Source organism: Heterodontus francisci, chromosome 27 (genome assembly GCF_036365525.1).
Source record: "Heterodontus francisci isolate sHetFra1 chromosome 27, sHetFra1.hap1, whole genome shotgun sequence".
NCBI lineage: Eukaryota > Metazoa > Chordata > Chondrichthyes > Heterodontiformes > Heterodontidae > Heterodontus > Heterodontus francisci.
In genome coordinates, this window is record NC_090397.1 from 26,356,970 (window position 1) to 26,375,731 (window position 18,762).

An 18,762-nucleotide genomic window follows, 5' to 3' on the forward strand; every position below is an offset into this window, starting at 1 on the left:
GGTTGCAAGATCCCATCCATGATAGAAATCAATGAACTATTTGGGTTTATACACCACTCTGGCAGCTTTTATGGTCTTTTTTCTCTGTTGCTAGCCCACAAACAGCAAATTTATCAAATCATGCTCCTCCTCAATCAAATTATCAGTATTACAACAACATTATTTAGTATTAAATTATAAATTGTTAGAAGTTAGGAGTAATTTGGCAGTAAGAAAATAATGTTTATTGCCCCTTAATTTTCTCTTTTTCTGAAATTGTAGCAACATTTTCTTATCGAAGATGGCATGACCCCACTGACTGCGCCCATAGAACACGCTACTGTACTTACTGAGCATGAGAATATCATGCCAAGTTGTAGGAGCTTACCCAAACATTCAAATGCAAGGTGGGTATGAACTCTGATAAGCTAGGAGACTTTGGAATTGCACTTTTATATAGCTTTAGCAAACAGGCCAAATGTATTTTAATGATTGTCTTCAGCCAGTAATATCTCTAAGGAAAGCTCATTGGCTTGGGCTTCCTAATTGGGGAGGGTAACTCTAGTGGGTGGGATTTCAGTCTGTTATGCAAATGTATCATTGACTAGGGCCAATCTTCTGTTCCCCGGGCTTGTTGCCCTGGTTCCATCAGGGAGTTGCGCGGAGTGAGGCCAGAACCTAACTGCAGTGAGCCAAATGACCTGCTGCTGAGGAAGGAAGAGGCAGTCCTTGTGCTGCCTGCAACGTCTGCAATTGTTTTGAAATTTTGAATCCTATTCCTGGGGCTTGTGCATGACAATGATGTAAGAGTGATTACACAGACCCTTCACCAGGAAAAACTCAGTGGTCCACTGCTCTGACTTCTGAAAGCTAATCACCATGTCCTACAGGCATATACTGTTCAAACGGGACAAATTGTGATTTTATTGGATCACGCTTGGAGTATCTGTAGACAGTTCTTGTCTGACTTACTGGAGAAGGATGATACCTGAATGAAAGATTATACCTATCAGGAAAGATTGAACAGGCTGGGGCTCTTGTCTCTAGCAAGGAGAAGGCTGAAGGGTCATCTGATAGTCTTCCTTATCAAACCCATTCATTATGTTAAAAATCTCATCAGTTTGCACTAGAAGATGTTTCCACTTGTGGGGAGATCAAAACTAAGGGACATCAATATAAGATAGTCACCAATAAATCCAATAATTAATTCAGGAAAGATGCCATTATCCAGAGACTGGTTAGAATCTGAAATCGTTACCACAGAGTAGCTCATATGGTTAGATGAAGAGGAGTGGGAGGAAACTCATCTGGAGCATAAACTTTGGCATGGACCAGATGGGCTGAGTGGCCTGTTTCTGTGCATTCTAAATAAACTGATACACTTGTTCAGTCCTATCAGTAGACAATCAAACAGGAGGTTTCACAGATGCTGATTTAGAGGACTTTATGAAGTGTCATTTATAGTATAGTGTCCTTTCCAAATTGGAATGTACTTTATATTTTAAAAAATGCTCCTACCTGTAAAGACAGTGCAAATTGGACATCAGCGACTAAAATAATGACAACAATACTGTCTCTCAATTCTAAAAAGCTAGCAATGACTCCGATATAGTAACAAATTATTTTTGAAACCTGTGTCTAATGAATATTAGAATCATCGAATGATACAGCACAGAAGGAGATGATTAGGCCCATCACGCTTGTGCCGGTTCTCTGAAAGAGCAGTCAAGTTAGTCCCATTCCACTGCTCTTTCCACATAGCCTTGCAATTTTTTTCCCCTTTAAAGCATCAATCAATCCAAATGCCTTTCTAAAGTTATTAGAATCTGCTCCCACCAACCTTTTAGGCAGTGCAATGCAGATTATAACAACTCTTTGAACAAAAAAACTCCCCTCATTTCGCGTCTGGATCTTCCGCCAAACCTAAACAGTTTTTTATTTATAGATTTGAATCAATATTTTGGTGCTAAAAATTTTTGTCAGTTAGATTTTTGTGGGAATATAGATGTAGTTCATTGAGCAACTGCTAACATCAAGGATGATTGTGAAATGAAAAAGAATCTAAAGCTTCCTGATTCCTTAATTATTGAGAAAATAACAATTATTCTTTTCATATAAAAATGCATTTAATATGTTCATGCTTCTTTACTTTAAGGTTGTTGCAAAATTCCTTGATGGAAAGTTCAGGTCTTCATTCAAACAACGATGAAGAATATGTTTCCTTTGCTGTGCAAGATTCATTTCCTTTATCTCAGAAAGTTACAACACAACTTGCAACCGCAAGTCAGAGCATGACTTGCTTTGGCAGAGATTTCCCTCTGACTCAGTGCTTCAATTCAGAAAGTAGTCAACCTGTATGCCAAGAGAAGTTTATGTATAATCCATTGGCCCCAGCTGAAACCAGTTTTAAAATGAATACTCCCTGTAAAAGAAGTGATATGTGTAGAATTTCAGTTGTAGATCAGAAAAGTGTCATTCAAAACAAAAAAAAGGAAAATATTTTCACACAACCAAAAAACAATTTATTTAAAGAAGCAGTAGAGAAAGATTATTTTGGTGAAAATAATTCACATGATCAGTTTTTGGAAAGCAACTTCGAGTTCAATGTTCAGGAAAAGAATGGCTTTTTCAGAAGATTTGAGGAAACTTGGAGACCCTTAGACTACAGAGGACCAGGTTGGTATTGTGAGATACCATTATATTAGCTATTTGCATGAAGATCTTTGTTGCTTTGAATTCAAACCCAGATGGACTGTGCTTGAGAGGGTGTGCAGAGGGAATACCGAGTTAGGCTGTTGAACGTAAGAAAATTCCTGAACCCATACATTTGATTGCATTCCATTTGCAAATTTTACCGAGAACTCTGCTCATAGTTCGTATGACTAATGCACACACAATGCATGAATGTTAAGGAAAACAAGCAGGAATGGGGTGGTAGAGGGTAAAGAGTGAGACCAGGAAACAAAGAAACCAGTACTCTAAATATTCCATTTTGCAAGTAACACACTGGCACTAGCACAAAACAATGTTTTCAAGTCCACATATAAGATAAACTTTTAAGTTTGGAATAGCAGCCCTTGGTGTTTTTTTAAATCATTTTTTCTTGGTCACTGAACTACAAAATTGCTGTTTATGTTACTATTATCTATAGACTTTATGCCTACTTTCTATATGCTGCCATATTTATTGCTAGAACAAACAGTAAGGTCATTGTGTCTAATTGAGATATAGTGAAGCATGTAAATTAGGGACACCTAAGGGACTTTCATCAGGTGTCCTTTTTTTGCAGGTGACCTTATTTTCTAAATGATCATTATATGCACTGTAAAAAAATTTCCCCAACAATCTTGAAGAACCAGCTGAGATTATGATCACTTAATCAGCTGCAACAATGCTTAAGTACTTAGGTTTGGAAGCAGATATAACTAAATTGATACAAGAAATGCTGGAAATACTCAGCAGGTCTGGCAGCATCTGTGGAGAGAGAAGCAGAGTTAACGTTTCGAGTCAGTGACCCTTCACTGACCCGAAACGTTAACTCTGCTTCTCTCTCTACAGATGCTGCCAGACCTGCTGAATATTTCCAGCATTTCTTGTTTTTATTTCAGATTTCCAGCACCCGCAGTATTTTGCTTTTATATAACTAAATTGATGTTGCAAGTGAAACCTGTATCAATGGAACTTGTTCCTAACCATGTCAGCAAGGTAGCTTTTGAAAGCAGCAGCTACAGAGGTGATTCAGTCTTTGGATATCGGCATGGATAAACAGGAATCCAGCAACAATGCATTGATCAACATGATCTTCAAACTCATATCCAGTACATACTTTGAACATTTTCAAGTGTAACGTAAGGCTCTGTCCCGTGTTTAAACGTTAAAAAATGGTACACTGAAGGCTTTTCTTAGTTTGAGTGTCCGTGATTTCAGAGTGCCGCTTGTATACAATGTAAGTTATTCAGTGGGTGCGATAAGCTTTATTTTTTGCAAGTGTCTGTTTTTCGAGAGTGTCTGTTTTTCGAGTGTCCATTTTATACAGGTTTCAACGTACATACAATTCTTAATCCCTGCCTCCCCACGTGTGTTTTTAGTATCAACCAGAGTTTGAGTTTAGTCTTCGAAGTTATGTCAACAGAATGCAAGTGGTAGGCATTTTATTTATTTATTTATTTAGAGATACAGCACTGAAACAGGCCCTTCGGCCCACCGAGTCTGTGCCGACCAACAACCACCCATGTATTCTAATCCTACATTAACCCCATATTCTCTACCACATCCCCACCATTCTCCTACCACCTACCTACACTAGGGGCAATTTACAATGGCCAATTTACCTATCAACCTGCAAGTCTTTGGCTGTGGGAGGAAACCGGAGTACCTGGCGGAAACCCACGCAGTCACAGGGAGAACTTGCAAACTCCGCACAGGCAGTACCCAGAACTGAACCAGAGTTGCTGGAGCTGTGAGGCTGCAGTGCTAACCACTGCGCTACTGTGCTAACACGGTTAACCTTAGGCCATAGAGTTGTACAGTACAAACTGTACCATTAGTACATCTTTAGGTTGCTGGACATAAAATTACATCATGTCAATAAACATAATGCAGTATTGCCATCTGTGTTGTTAATGGCAGGTACTTGTACTAATCTGTGATACTTAGGCTTATTAACTGTGTATCTCTTAACTCCTCCACCCCTGCCCGACCATCCCCAAATGTCTTTGCTTTTGTCAGTTGCTCTCAGCAATATTGTCGGCATAGCACCTGAGTAAGTTGCACTTGTGTTAACTGTTACCACAAAAAGATACTCAAATACTATATGGAGATTAACACAATCTTGGTAAGGGTTTCAATGCCCTCATTATTCCAGATAGCAATGTTTTTGTGTACTGCATTTTACAGTATTTTATGTAACTGTGCACCATTTTGCACAATGAAATGGGTCTAAAATACAGGTACATAATGAGTGATACTTTCAATAATAAACTTTTCATATCCCTACTTTAAGCAGAGAAATGATTGTAATTTTTGGTTTTGAAATGAGTAATCTTTCCAGTTGATAGCTCATTACTTTTGTCAATTTTTTATTTTATTTTGCAGTGCTGAATGATTCAATTGAAGGTAGTCAATCTCCCAGCTACTCTCCAAAGGAAACAGAGAGTTGTTGTAGTCCATTTTCTGACATGGTGAGTATGTAGCAGTATCGTTTGGAATTTTGGGTTGTGTACTTTACCTAGATATATTGAACTAGACTATATGGCAAAAAGTAGCCAATAGATAAGGACAAACAATAAATATGCCCTGACCTTTCGGCAACCAAAGCATTGAATCGCTCAACGTTTCCTCTCTCATTGCACCAGATTTAAATTTTGTACTAGGTTCAGAATGTAAATTAGAAAAAATATTTTTGAAAGAGTCTCCAAAGGTGGATGCCATTGTACTCTCTGAGTGATTACAGCACAATTACTAACTGTGCTCAAGCAATTTTATAATTTTCATCAACCAGTGCATTGTGCTGTGCACCAATATTGAAATTCCATAGGGAAACTGGCACTAACCATAAATCGAAGACCAAGAGGGAGAATAAATAATTGACCAAGAAAATCTCTCCCAAATTTCCAGCAATCTTTTACATTCCTTCAGTGCTTGCCCTCAGCTATTGGAAGCTTGTCGCAAGGCAGGTTTTGAATTATTCACCAGAACATTTTTTTAATGGGATTCCAATCCAAGTGGCACAAATCCCTGGGTTACGGTCAATGTTTCCTCTAAGTTTTCTTTGTATTTGGCAGGCTACAAACCCCTCTGAGCATTACTATCTTGTTCATAGGCAGCTTAAATTTTAAAAGTCATTCAACTTTCATGAAGTTGAGAGAGGCCTGTTTATTTCAAAGCATGGTATATTCTAGATTGCTGTGTGACTGCGCACCTTAGAGAGAACATTGGTTACAGTCCCTATCCATAACACTGGTTTTCAGCACCTGACAAAGCACTTGTGCTTTTGGACTTCATCAAATTGTTTGAAACTAGTGGATACTTTTATGATTTCAAGTAACTTCCCTGTATTCAGTGGGGGAAAAGGAAGTCAGGGTTTCTCTTAAAATGTAGGCACAGGTTTATAGCAATAATACGTGAATTGTATCCCAATTAGGAATCTAGTTCCTGAACACTTGGGCAGCAGTAGGTCCCTTACTATATGTTTATGCTGATTGGATTTTTGAACTTCACCATGAACTGCACTTCAAATCATTTCAGAGAATCATTGACAACAACAGTGGTTCGAGACCGGTAAGGGGAGGCCTGGTTGGCTTGTTTGTCAGTGATACTGTATCCGAAAGTATAGGAACTTTTAGATTTAGGACAAGACATCAGTTCCACCTGAGAAAGAATCTAAATGCATGGGGGAAAAAACATGCAATTTTAAACCGCACATAGGTGTGAACCTACAATCAGGCAGATTTTATAAAATTTGTATGCAGTCAATCCAGAATAACAGTTGCAGTGGCAAGATTCCCATGCTTCAAAATCAGGCTATTAATATCATTGGCTAAACAGCTAAGCTGTGAATCTGGATGGCATTATCCTCGTAGATAGGTTTGGCTGAGGATTTCAAGTTTTGAAGAAAACTTCATAAAATTCCTATTTGGACACTTTTAAATGCTTTAAAGAACAGCAACAACGTGTATGGACCATTCTGGAGAAGACTCTGGCAAAACATTGCAAGAAGTTCTTTTTTTAAACCAAAGGTGGGTTTATTCCAGGACAGGCAGCCTGTAGGAAGAAAGGCACAAAAAGTCCATCTCACCAGTTACTCCCAATAGCAGCCATTGCTGCTGCTACCAATACTAGCAGAAACCCGGTAGGTAAGGGGGAAAAGAGAAGAAATGCATGGCATTTTGAGCAAATTACATCTAGTCTTGTTGAATGCGTTGGTGAAGGAGACTGCAGTGAAGCTTTATCCTCCATTTTACATCGTTCCAACAACTTAAAGCAGCTCTTTTCTTTAGACAGTGGGTGTAGAAATTGAAGAAATAACAAGAAAAATCTTTTTGCTGGGGCATTAGAAGAGGTTTGATTAGATCAAGAAAACTGGTTTTTAGTTATGCTACTGTGTAATTCCTAAAGCCACGGTGTGGTGGTGGCAGGAGGGGGTGAGGGATTTTGGGGGTTGCAGAGAAGGATCTGAGGACACATTGTAAACAGTCTTGGACCATGAAGCTGCTTCACCCTGATGCAAACGTTCAGAGTTCTAAAAATACTGGAGTAGTACCTGAGGGGAAGAAAATTCCAAGTGTAGTTCCAATATACTCAAAAAAAAAAGTAAGGCACAACCCTGGTAATGTAGAGCAATTAATCTTACATCTGCAGTAGGTAAAAAGATTTTGAAAACGTGCTGTAAATGAACATTTAAAGAACACAGTTATAATAGGGAGCAGTTTGGATGGTTTTAGAAGTTATAGTCTTGCAACTGCATTGGAATGCTTTATAGGTAACCAGCAATTTACATGGATTTCAAAAAGGAATTTAACAAAATTCCACATGTAAGACTAGTAGAGGAGGTTAAGGCAACTGAAATAGATGACAAATTTATCTAAGATGGATTGAGAATTAACAGAAGATAGACAGTGGTGATAAATCGAAATGTTGTACCAGTAGGAAAATACACAGGTGTTCAATAGGGATCTGCTTTGGTATCCCTTGCTGTTAATATGTCCTAATGATTGGAATAGGGTATTTACATTATTCATTTACCTTTTTTCACCAGCGAATCCATGCAAACAATTCATGAACATAGGAACAGGAGTATGCTGTTTAGCCCCTTGAGCCTGTTCTCCCTTTCAGTGAAATCATGGTTGATTTACAATCAAACTCCAGATATCCACCTTTGCCCTATATCCCTGAGTACCAGTGGTTAACAAAAATCCTTCAATCTCAGATATAAAATTAACAATTCATCTAGCATCATTTGCCATTTATAGGAGAGTTCCAAACTTCTGCCACATTTCGTGTTCGGAAATGTTTTCCTAATTTCACTCCTGAAGGTTCTGGTTCTAATTTTTAGACTTTACCGCCAAGTCCAAGACTCCCAACCAGCGGAAATAGTTTCTCTACCATATCCGCTCCCCTTCATACCTCAAACCTAGTTTCCACAATGTTGCCAGGACAGTGTCTTTCCACTCAACAAGTAGGTAGGCAATGATGGATTGAGTTCTAGGAAATGAAACTGCAATCCAGTTATAGTCGGCATCCCCGATTTGAGTGCCTGCTCTCAAATCTTACCTCTAGGTAACGCCTTCCAACAGCTGTCCTCCCAAGTCTGTTTCCTCATCAGTCGAACAACTGACATCTTCATATAATATACATAACTGACATCTTCAGTCTGGAGGAAGAACCTTTGGACGACAGTTTGGAACATTGCAGTTACATTGATGATCTCGACTTCCAAGTCCAAAGCTGCAAATCAGACTCTCATGAACTGTGTAATCATGGTCCTTGTAAGCAGGAGCTTAGGAAGAGACAAGTTACCGTGAGACCCTCTTCCCCTCTACCCAAGGTGCTCATGGTGGCCTGTGTCAGATTCATCTCCCTGCAACTATTAGCCAAAAATGTACCCAAGAGCTTCATCCTGGATCTCAGATAATGGAGTGAAGGACACTGTTCTGTTCCTGATTACTAAATTAGATTGAATCATATAAATATTTTCACTGCAGTGGTCATTTACAATTTTTTTTACTTTTCAGTCAGAATTAGATGGTCAAAGCATGCAGCCAGATGTTTCAGCTATAAACAAAGACAGCGTTCAGGAAAGGCTTTTTGATGTCAGGACTGTCAGAGAAAACTTTGAAGTCCAAAATGTACCATCAGAGGAATACACCAGAGAAACCAACAGTACAAGCCAATCTTCCCCTTATCCCATCAGTAAAAAAGTTGCTACTGACTCAATTGAGTCAAACCTGGTTAATAGTGAACAGAAGGGAAAACCAAATCAGTTTGTTCCATCATCAATGAATTGTTCATCAGAGACTTGTACTTATGATCAAAATACTACTGACAGCAAGTCCTTTCGGGGTCAAGATGCATGGACACAAACTGAATGTTCACTCATACATGTGAAAAGGTCAGAGATTGCCATACAATGCAACTTGTCAAATCCTACAGAGAATTTTTCCTCTCCTGTCAAAGAACCAACCAGTGTGAATGATGATGGCAGCAATTTTGAGCACACCACTCGGGGACAGTACAACTCATCAAATAAATACTCTCTTTGTTTGGATATATCAAGCAAGAAACCTATAGTACTCATTGAAAAAGATCTGAGTTTAGGCAACAGGATACATTTTGAGGAACTGGGTGACACAAAATGCCTTAAGGCCAGTAGAGAAGTTCACCACTTATCTGGCGTTCGCAATACAATAGATCAAAAGGATTTAGCAGGTAACTTGACTCGAATATATAATACTATAAGCCGTGAAAAGATAAACTTTGTCTTTCATATATGTTCACTTTTATATTGGGATGTTGTGGTTGAATTAGGATGGTGCTTCACCTTTCCTGAGCTTTCAATGCAACACAACTTTGTTGTTCCTCTGATGGCCCAATGAATGAATACATTGGCTTCTAAGGAACTGAGCCACACAGACAAGCAAGATCCCAGGTTTGATACTAGTCTGCAGTGAGTTATCTTATCAATTGATGCAGCTGGATGTTACAATTGATCTCAGAATTTCTCTGCCTAGATGGGAGTCAAAAGAACAAAGAACAGTACAGCACAGCACAGGAACAGGCCATTCGGCCCTCCAAACCTGCGCCGATCTTGATGCCTGCCTAACCTAAAACCTTCTGCACTTCCGGGGTCCGTATCCCTCTATTCCCATCCTATTCATGTATTTGTCAAGATGCCTCTTAAACGCTGCTATCGTATCTGCTTCCACCACCTCCCCCGGCAGCAAGTTCCAGGCACTCACCACTCTCTGTGTAAAGAACTTGCCTCGCACATCCCCTCTAAACTTTGCCCCTCTCACCTTAAACCTATGTCCCCTAGTAACTGACACTTCCACCCTGGGAAAAAGCTTCTGACCATCCACTCTGTCCATGCCGCTCATAACTTGATAAACCTCTATCATGTCGCCCCTCCACCTCTGTCGTTCCAGTGAAAACAATCCGAGTTTATCCAACCTTTCCTCATAGCTAATGCCCTCCAGACCAGGCAATATCCTGGTAAACCTCTTCTGTACCCTCTCCAAAGCCTCCACGTCCTTCTGGTAGTGTGGCGACCAGAATTGCACGCAATATTCGAAGTGTGGCCTAACTAAAGTTCTGTCCAGCTGCAGCACGACTTGCCTATTTTTATACTCTATGCCCCGAACGATGAAGGCAAGCATGCCGTATGCCTTCTTCACTACCTTATCCACCTGCGTTGCCACTTTCAGTGATCTGTGGACCTGTACGCACAGATCTCTCTGCCTGTCAATACTCCGAAGGGTTCTGCCATTCACTGTATACCTCCCACCTGCATTAGACCTTCCAAAATGCATTACCTCACATTTGTCCGGATTGAACTCCATCTGCCATTTCTCCGCCCAAGTCTCCAACCGATCTATATCCTGCTGTATCATCTGACAATCCTCATCATTATCCGCAACTCCACCAACCTTTGTGTCGTCCGCAAACTTACTAATCAGACCAGCTACATTTTCCTCCAAATCATTTATATATACTACAAAGAGCCAAGGTCCCAGCACAGATCCCTGTGGACACCACTAGTCACATCCCTCCATTCAGAAAAGCACCCTTCCACTGTTACCCTCTGTCTTCTATGACAGAGCCAGTTCTGTATCCATCTTGCCAGCTCACCTCTGATCCCGTGTGACTTCACCTTTTGTACCAGTCTGCCATGAGGGACCTTGTCAAAGGCTTTACTGAAGTCCATATAGATAACATCCACTGCCCTTCCATCAATCATCTTTGTTACTTCCTCAAAAAACTCAAATTAGTGAGACACAACCTCCCCTTCACAAAACCATGCTGCCTCTCGCTAATAAATTAATTTGTTTCCAAATGGGAGTAAATCCTGTCCCGAAGAATCCTCTCTAATAATTTCCCTACCACTGACGTAAGGCTCACCGGCCTATAATTTCCTGGATTATCCTTGCTACCCTTCTTAAACAAAGGAACAACATTGGCTATTCTCCAGTCCTCTGAGACCTCACCTGTAGCCAATGAGGATGCAAAGATTTCTGTCAAGGCCCCAGCAATTTCTTCCCTTGCCTCCCTCAGTATTCTGGGGTAGATCCCATCAGGCCCTGGGGACTTATCTACCTTAATGCTTTGCAAGATACCCAACACTTCCTCCTTTTTGATAATGAGATGACTGAGACTATCTACACTCCCTTCCCTTGGCTCATCATGCACCAAGTCCTTCTGTTTGGTGAATACTGATGCAAAGTACTCATTTAGTACCTTGCCCATTTCCTCTGGCTCCACACATAGATTCCCTTCTCTGTCCTTGAGTGGGCCAACCCTTTCCCTAGTTACCCTCTTGCACTTTATATACCTATAAAAAGCTTTGGGATTTTCCTGAATCCTGTTTGCCAATGACTTTTCATGACCCCTTTTAGCCTTCCTGACTCCTTGCTTACGTTCCTTCCTACTGTCTTTATATTCCTCAAGGGATTCGTCTGTTCCTAGCCTTCCAGCCGTTACGAATGCTTCCTTTTTCTTTTTGACTAGGCTGAATATCCCGCGTTATCCAAGGTTCCCGAAACTTGCCAAACGTATCCTTCTTCCTCACAGGAACATGCTGGTCCTGGATTCTAATCAACTGACGTTTGAAAGACTCCCACGTCAGATGTTGATTTACCCTCAAACAGCCGCCCCCACTCTAAATTTTTCAGTTCCTGCCTAATATTGTTATAATTTGCCTTCCCCCAATTTAGCACCTTCACCCGAGGACTACTCTTATCCTTATCCACAAGTACCTTCAAACTTATGGAATTATGGTCACTGTTCCCGAAATGCTCCCCCACGGAAACTTCAACCACCTGGCCAGGCTCATTCCACAATACCAGGTCCAGTACGGCCCCATCCCTAGTTGGACTATCTACATATTGTTTCAAGAAGCCCTCCTGGATGCTCCTTACAAATTCTGCCCCATCCAAATCCCTAGCACTAAGTGAGTCCCAGTCAATATAGGGGAAGTTAAAATCACCCACCACTACAACCCTGTTACCTTTACATCTTTCCAAAATCTGTCTACATATCTGCTCCTCTACCTCCCGCTGGCTGTTGGGAGGCCTGTAGTAAACCCCCAACATTGTGACTGCACCCTTCCTATTCCTGAGCTCCACCCATATTGCCTTGCTGCATGACCCTCCGAGGTGTCCTCCCGCAGTACAGCTGTGATATTCTCCTTAACAAGTAATGCAACTCCCCCACCCCTTTTACATCCCCCTCTATCCCACCTGAAGCTTCTAAATCCTGGAACATTTAGCTGCCAATCCTGTCCTTCCCTCAACCAAGTCTCTGTAATAGCAACAACATCATAGTTCCAAGTACTAATCCAAGCTCTAAGTTCTTCTGCCTTACCTGTTATACTTCTCGCATTGAAACAAATGCACTTCAGACCACCAGTCCCGCTGTGCTCTGCAACATCTCCCTGCCTGCTCTTCCTCTTAGTCTTAATGGCCTTATTTACTGGTTCCCCCTCATTTATTTCACTTGCTGTCCTACTGCTCTGGTTCCCACCCCCCTGCCACATTAGTTTAAACCCTCCCGAGTGACGCGAGCAAACCTCGCAGCCAGGATATTTGTGCCTCTCCAGTTTAGATGCAACCCGTCCTTCTTGTACAGGTCCCATGTGTCCCTGAAGAGATCCCAATGGTCCATATATCTGAAACCCTCCCTTCTACACCAGCTGTTCAGTCACATGTTTAGCTGCACTATCTTCCTATTTCTAGCCTCACTGGCACGTGGCACAGGGAGTAATCCCGAGATTACAACCCTAGAGGTCCTGTCTTTTAACTTTCTACTTAACTCCCTAAACTCCCCCTGTAGGACCTCATCACTCTTCCTGCCTTTGTCGTTGGTACCGATGTGTACCACAACCTCTGGCTGTTCACCCTCCCCCTTCAGAATGCCCCCTGTCCGTTCAGAGACATCCTTGACCCTGGCACCAGGGAGGCAACATACCATCCTGGAGTCTCTTTCACGTCCACAGAAGCGCCTGTCTGTGCCCCTGACTATAGAGTCCCCTTTAACTATTGCTCTTCTGCGCTTTGTCCCTCCCTGAACAACAGTGCCAGCCGTGGTGTCACGGTTCTGGCTGCTGCTGTTTTCCCCTGATAGGCCATCCCCCCCAACAGTATCCAAAACGGTATACTTGTTAGAGAGGGGGATAGCCACAGGGGATTCCTGCACTGACTGCCTGCCCTTTCTAGCGGTCACCCATCTATCCGCCTGCACCTTGGGTGTAACCACTTCTCTAAAACTGCTCCTAAGTGCATCCAGTTGCCGCTCCAACCGATCCATGCGGTCTGTGAGGAGCTGCAACTGGGTACACTTCCTGCAGATGTCGTCGTCTGGAACGCTGGAAACGTCACAGACCTCCCACATCTCACAGGTGAAGCACTTCACCCCTCTAACTGACATTTCTAGCACTAATTAATAAATTAATTTAAAATAAATACTTATTAAATCCTTACTAAACTGTTATAATTTACTATATGGTCCCTAGTGCTAGATTCCTACTATAAATATTAAATGCTAACTAAATACAGTAATCTCCTCCCTCTGGTTTAGTTACTCTACTTATTAATTAGTTAATTAGGGCTTTAATCAATTTTTATCAATGTTTTATTTTCAAATTCAGTAAAAAAAAAAATTCCCTACCAGCCGATCAGGTCACAGCTTTCCTGTGACGTCACTTTCAGTTTTTTTTTTTTACCAGAGGCAAGTTTTTATACTTAACGGTCCGGAACTCCACCCTCCGAGTCTTCTCCCAGGCAGCTGTGCTCTTTGGAAGCTCTCAGCTCCCCTCACTCTGAGGACAGGTAGGAAATGAAAGGAGCTCCTCGCTCCCTCTTTACTGAATTTCCTCAGTTACCAAACTTCCACTGTAGTACTCTCATGCAACCCAAGTCAGCACTCTGGTGCAAACAAGGTCAGCACTGTAAGATGGCTCACTTTTATACTGACTGACTCTAGCCCCCTGAAAACTGGTTTAAGCCAATTCTCTAATAAGGTGCAGCTGCAAGCAGAGCTTGAGTGAACCCTGTTTAAAGCTGGTCTAAAACTCACCTTCTCCAACCCCAACAGTTAAGTTACTCTGCTAAATAAAAGACAGATTAGATTTAAGATAAAATTAATACTTAATTATCCTCAGTTACCAAACTTCCACTGTAGCACTCTAATGCAACCCAAGTCAGCACTCCAGTCTTTTGCTTTTAATTATTATTTATTGTCCCTTGTGTGAAAAAGTATATTTGTAAGGTTCTTATTCAACATCCAAACAGTCTGCTGGCAATCTTGGTTCCCATGAAGAACAGCCATTGAGTAAGGGTGCTAGTACCTATGGAACCAGTATGAGCCTCTGCCTTGTGAAGAAAAGAAAATGGTGGAGACAAAACAATTTTACAGCTTGGTCTTCATTAAATCTGTCGCCTAGTAAATATTTTCTGCTTACACGATAACATGGTGTAGTGCTTATGTTCTCTGCATAAATTAGAATAGTTTTTTGTTCTTTCATGAGATGTTGGCATCACTAGCAAGGCCAACATTTATTGTCCATCTAATTGCTGAAGGAGGTGATGGTGGCTGCAGTCTGTGTGGTATAGGTACACCCGCAGTGCTGTTCGGTAGGGAGTTTGAGCCAGTGGCGATGAAGGAGCAGCAATATATTTCCAAGTCCAACTGGTATGTGACTTTGAGAGAAATTGCAAATGGTGGTGTTTGCATGCACCTGCTGCCCTTGTTCTTCTCGATGACAGGGGTCACAGGTTTGGAAGATGCTGGTGAAGAAACCTTGGTGAATTGCTGCAGTGTATCTTGCAGATGGTACACACTGCAGCCACTGTGCAATGGTGGTGGAGAGAATGACTGTTTAAGTTGTGGTTGGGGTGGAAAGCAAGTGGACCACTTTGTTCTAGATGGCGTTGAGCTTCTTGCGTGTTGTTCATCCAGACAGGTGGAGAGAGAAATTCCATCAGACACCTGACTTGTGCTTTGGTGATGGTGGAAAGGCTTTGGGGAGGCAGGAGGTGAGTTACTCAACACAGAGTACCAAACCTCTGATCTGCTCTTGTAACCACAGTATTGATGTGGATATTATGTAGAATTATAGAATGGTTGCAAGACAAAGAGGCCATTTGGCTCATCGTGTACATGCCAGCACTCTGTAAGAGCAACTCAACCATTTGCACTCCTCTGCCTTTTTGCTGTAGCTTTGCAAATTTTCTCTCTTCAGATAATTATCCAATTCACTTTTAAAAGTCACAATTGAATCTGCCTTCACCACACTTTCAGGCAGTGCCTTCCAGATCCTAAGCACTCACTGCATAAAAAAAAGCTTTTCCTCATGTACCTTCTGGTTCTTTTGTCAATCATTTTAAATCGCTGTCTTCTGATTCTCAATCCTTCCAGCAGTGGGAGCGGTTTCTCCCTATCCACTCTGTCCAGACCCCTCATAATTTTTAACAAGTATGCCAAATTTCCTCCCAACCGTCTCTTCTTTGAGAACAACCCCAGCTTTGCCAATCTACCCTCATAACTGAAGTCTCTCATCCCCAGAGCCACTCTTGTAAATTCTTTTCTGCACCCTCTCCAATGCCTTCACATCCTTCCTGAAGTGTGGTCAGAGATGGACACAATGCAGTTGAGGTCAAACCAGTGTTTTATAAAATTTTGCCATAATTTCCTTTTGTGCCTCTATTTATAAAGCCCAAGATCCTGCGTGCCATATTAACCACTCTCTCAATTTGGCCTCTTGCCTTCAACAATTTGTGCACATATAGCCCCTGGGTAAGGTGAAGGGGTAAGCCATTTAGGACTAAGATGAGGAGGGATTTCTTCACCGAGAGTGGTGAACCTGTAAAATTCTCTACCACTGAAAGCAGTTGAGGCCAAATCATTAAATATATTCAAGAGTTAGATATAGTTCTTAGGGCTAAAGGGATCAAGGGATACGGGGAGAAAGTGGGAGCAGGGTGCTGAGTTTGGATGATCAGCCATGATCGTATTGAATAGCGGTGCAGGCTCAAAGGGGTGAATGGCCTACTCTTGCTCCTATTTTTCCCTAGGTTTCTATGTCCCTCTGCTCCTACGTCCCCTTTAGAATTGTATGCTTTATTCTATATTATCTCTCCTCATTCTTCCTACCAAAACTTAACATTTCTTTGCATTAAATTTTATCTGCTATGTGTTCACCCATTCCTCCAGCCTGTCTATGTCCTCGAAGTCTGTCACTATCCTCCTCATAGTTCACAATATTTCCAAGTTTTGTGTTATCTGCAAATTTTGGAATTGTGCCCTGCACACCCAAGTCTAGGTCATTAATATAAATGAAGAAAAGCAGTGGTCCTAATACTGACCCCTGGGGAACTTCATTTAATACCAGGGTTGTCCAATATACAGCCTGTAGGCCAGGATCCAGCCCCCAAAGGTTTCTATCTGGCCTGTGGATATAAATTATACCCGGGGTCGTTCCTCATCCTCCCCAGGGGTCCGTGACTGGAGATGGGAAATTCCACATTGTCAGAGCAGCTTTTCAAAATGATCGCAAGTCAATTTTACAGCTGTCAGATCCTGACATTGGGAACAGTAGTTTCAGAACTTCGAACAGATTTGGGGTTTTCCGGTGGCCTTTTTAAAAAAAAAACCCCGAATCTGTCCAAAGTTCAGAAACTGCTGTTCCCGATGTCAGGATCTGTCAGCTGTGAAACTGACTTGCAATTGAAAAAAAACTGATCAGCCATCTGCTGAGTGCTCGCAATCTCTACAACTGTCAGAGAGGGAGAGGGGGACAGAGAGAGAGGGAAGGAGGGGCAACAGAGAGAGAGATAGGGAAGGGGGAACAGAGGGAAAGGGGACAGAGAGAAATGGGGGGGGGGGGAGAAGATGGAAAGGGGGACAGAGAGAAAGAGTAGAGGCAGAGAGAGAGTGATCAAGATCACTCCTGACAGAATGACATCTACCAGAATACTTGGCATTGCTACAAGTGTGCGGGCAAACATTGACTACTTGTGCAAGGAAAAGATGCCAGGTATCTTACTAAATCAGTATCCAACATAGTGACCAGAAAGTAAGTCAATAAATTAGTCTTCTCATTTAAAGCTTCTTCACAAAATTGCAGCTTTGTTGTTGTTTTAATAGTAAGATACATTTAATGCCTTTATCTTTCTGAAATTGCCTCACCAGCCCCTCCATGCAAGACAAAAATTGTAATGTGGCCCCCCACGCAAAAAGGTTGGTCCACCCTGCTCTATACCTTCCTCCATTCTAATAAACAACCATTCACTATTACTCTGTTTCCTGTCACTCAGCCAACTTCGTATGCATGCAGTCACAGTCCCTTGTCTTCCATGGGCTTTAACTTTGCTGTCAAGCCTATTATGTGGCACATCAAACACCTTTTGGAAGTTCATGTACACCACATCAACAGCATTACCCTCATCAAAAAAAAACTTCTGGGCAAATAATTAATCCACATTTGTCCAAGTTACTTAATTTTATCTTGGATTATCGTTTCTAAAGCTTTCCCAGCAATGAGGTTAAACTGATTGGCCGGTAGTTCCTGGGCTTATCCTTACACCTTTTTTGAACAACGGTGTAATATTTGCAATTCTCCAGTCCTCTGGCACCACCACAGCATCTAAAGAGGATTGGAAAATTATGCCCAGCTCTTCCGCAGTTTCCACCCTTACTTCTATCAGTATCCTCAGATGCTTCTCACCTGGTCTTGGTGATTTATCAACTTTAAGTACAGCCTATCAATTTTTTTTTTTAGCCCATTCAGTGTCTACCTAGAAATATAAAAACAGATAGTAAGAGTTTCTATAGATATTTTAAAAAGTTAAAGTGAGTACTGGTCCTATAGAAAGTGAGTCTGGGGAACTAATAATGAAAAATAAGGAGATGACAGCTGAAATGAACATGTATTTTGCACGAGTCTTCATTATAAAGGATACAAGTAACATCCCAGAAATAGCTGTAAATCAGGAAATGGAAGGGAGGGAAGGAACTCAAGAAAATTACAATCACCAGGGAAGTGGTACTGAGCAAATTGTTGAAGCTGCAGGCTGACGAGTCCGCGGGTCCTGATGAACTTCATCCTAGGGCCTTAAAAGAAGTGGCTAGTGGGATAGTTGATGCGTTAGTTATAACTTTCCAAAATTCTCCAGATTTGGGGAAGGTTCCATTAGATTGGAAAACAGCCAATTTAACTCCTTTGTTCAAAAAGGGAGACAGAAAGCAGGAAACTACAGGCCAGTTAGCTTAACATCTGTCATAGGGAAAATGTTAGAAGCTATTAAAGACGTTATAGCAGGGCACTTAGAAACATTCATGGTAATCAGGCAGAGTCAACATGGCTTTGTGAAAGGAAAATCATACTTAACCAATTTATTGGAGTTCTTTGAGAAAGCAACGTGCTGTGGATAAAGGGGAACTGGTGGATGTACCGTCCTAATATTTCCAGAAGGCATTTGATAAGGTGCCACATCAAAAGTTATTACGACAAATAAAAGCTCATGGTGTAGGGTGTAACATATTGGCATGGACAGAAGATTGGCTAGCTAACAG

The 18,762-nt window shown here is 41.5% G+C and overlaps 1 protein-coding gene across 1 annotated transcript in view; it reads left to right on the top strand.

The window, feature by feature from the left end:
• Positions 1-9,572, top strand: part of LOC137384926 (regulator of DNA class I crossover intermediates 1-like) — a 54,252-nt gene extending 44,680 nt beyond the window's left edge. The window contains exons 5-8 of the mRNA XM_068059635.1: positions 262-386; positions 2,135-2,655; positions 5,074-5,159; positions 8,712-9,572. Coding sequence (XP_067915736.1) covers positions 262-386; positions 2,135-2,655; positions 5,074-5,159; positions 8,712-9,572 — 1,593 coding nt within the window. The remainder of the gene's footprint in view (positions 1-261; positions 387-2,134; positions 2,656-5,073; positions 5,160-8,711) is intronic.
• The last annotated feature ends 9,190 nt before the right edge of the window (positions 9,573-18,762 follow it).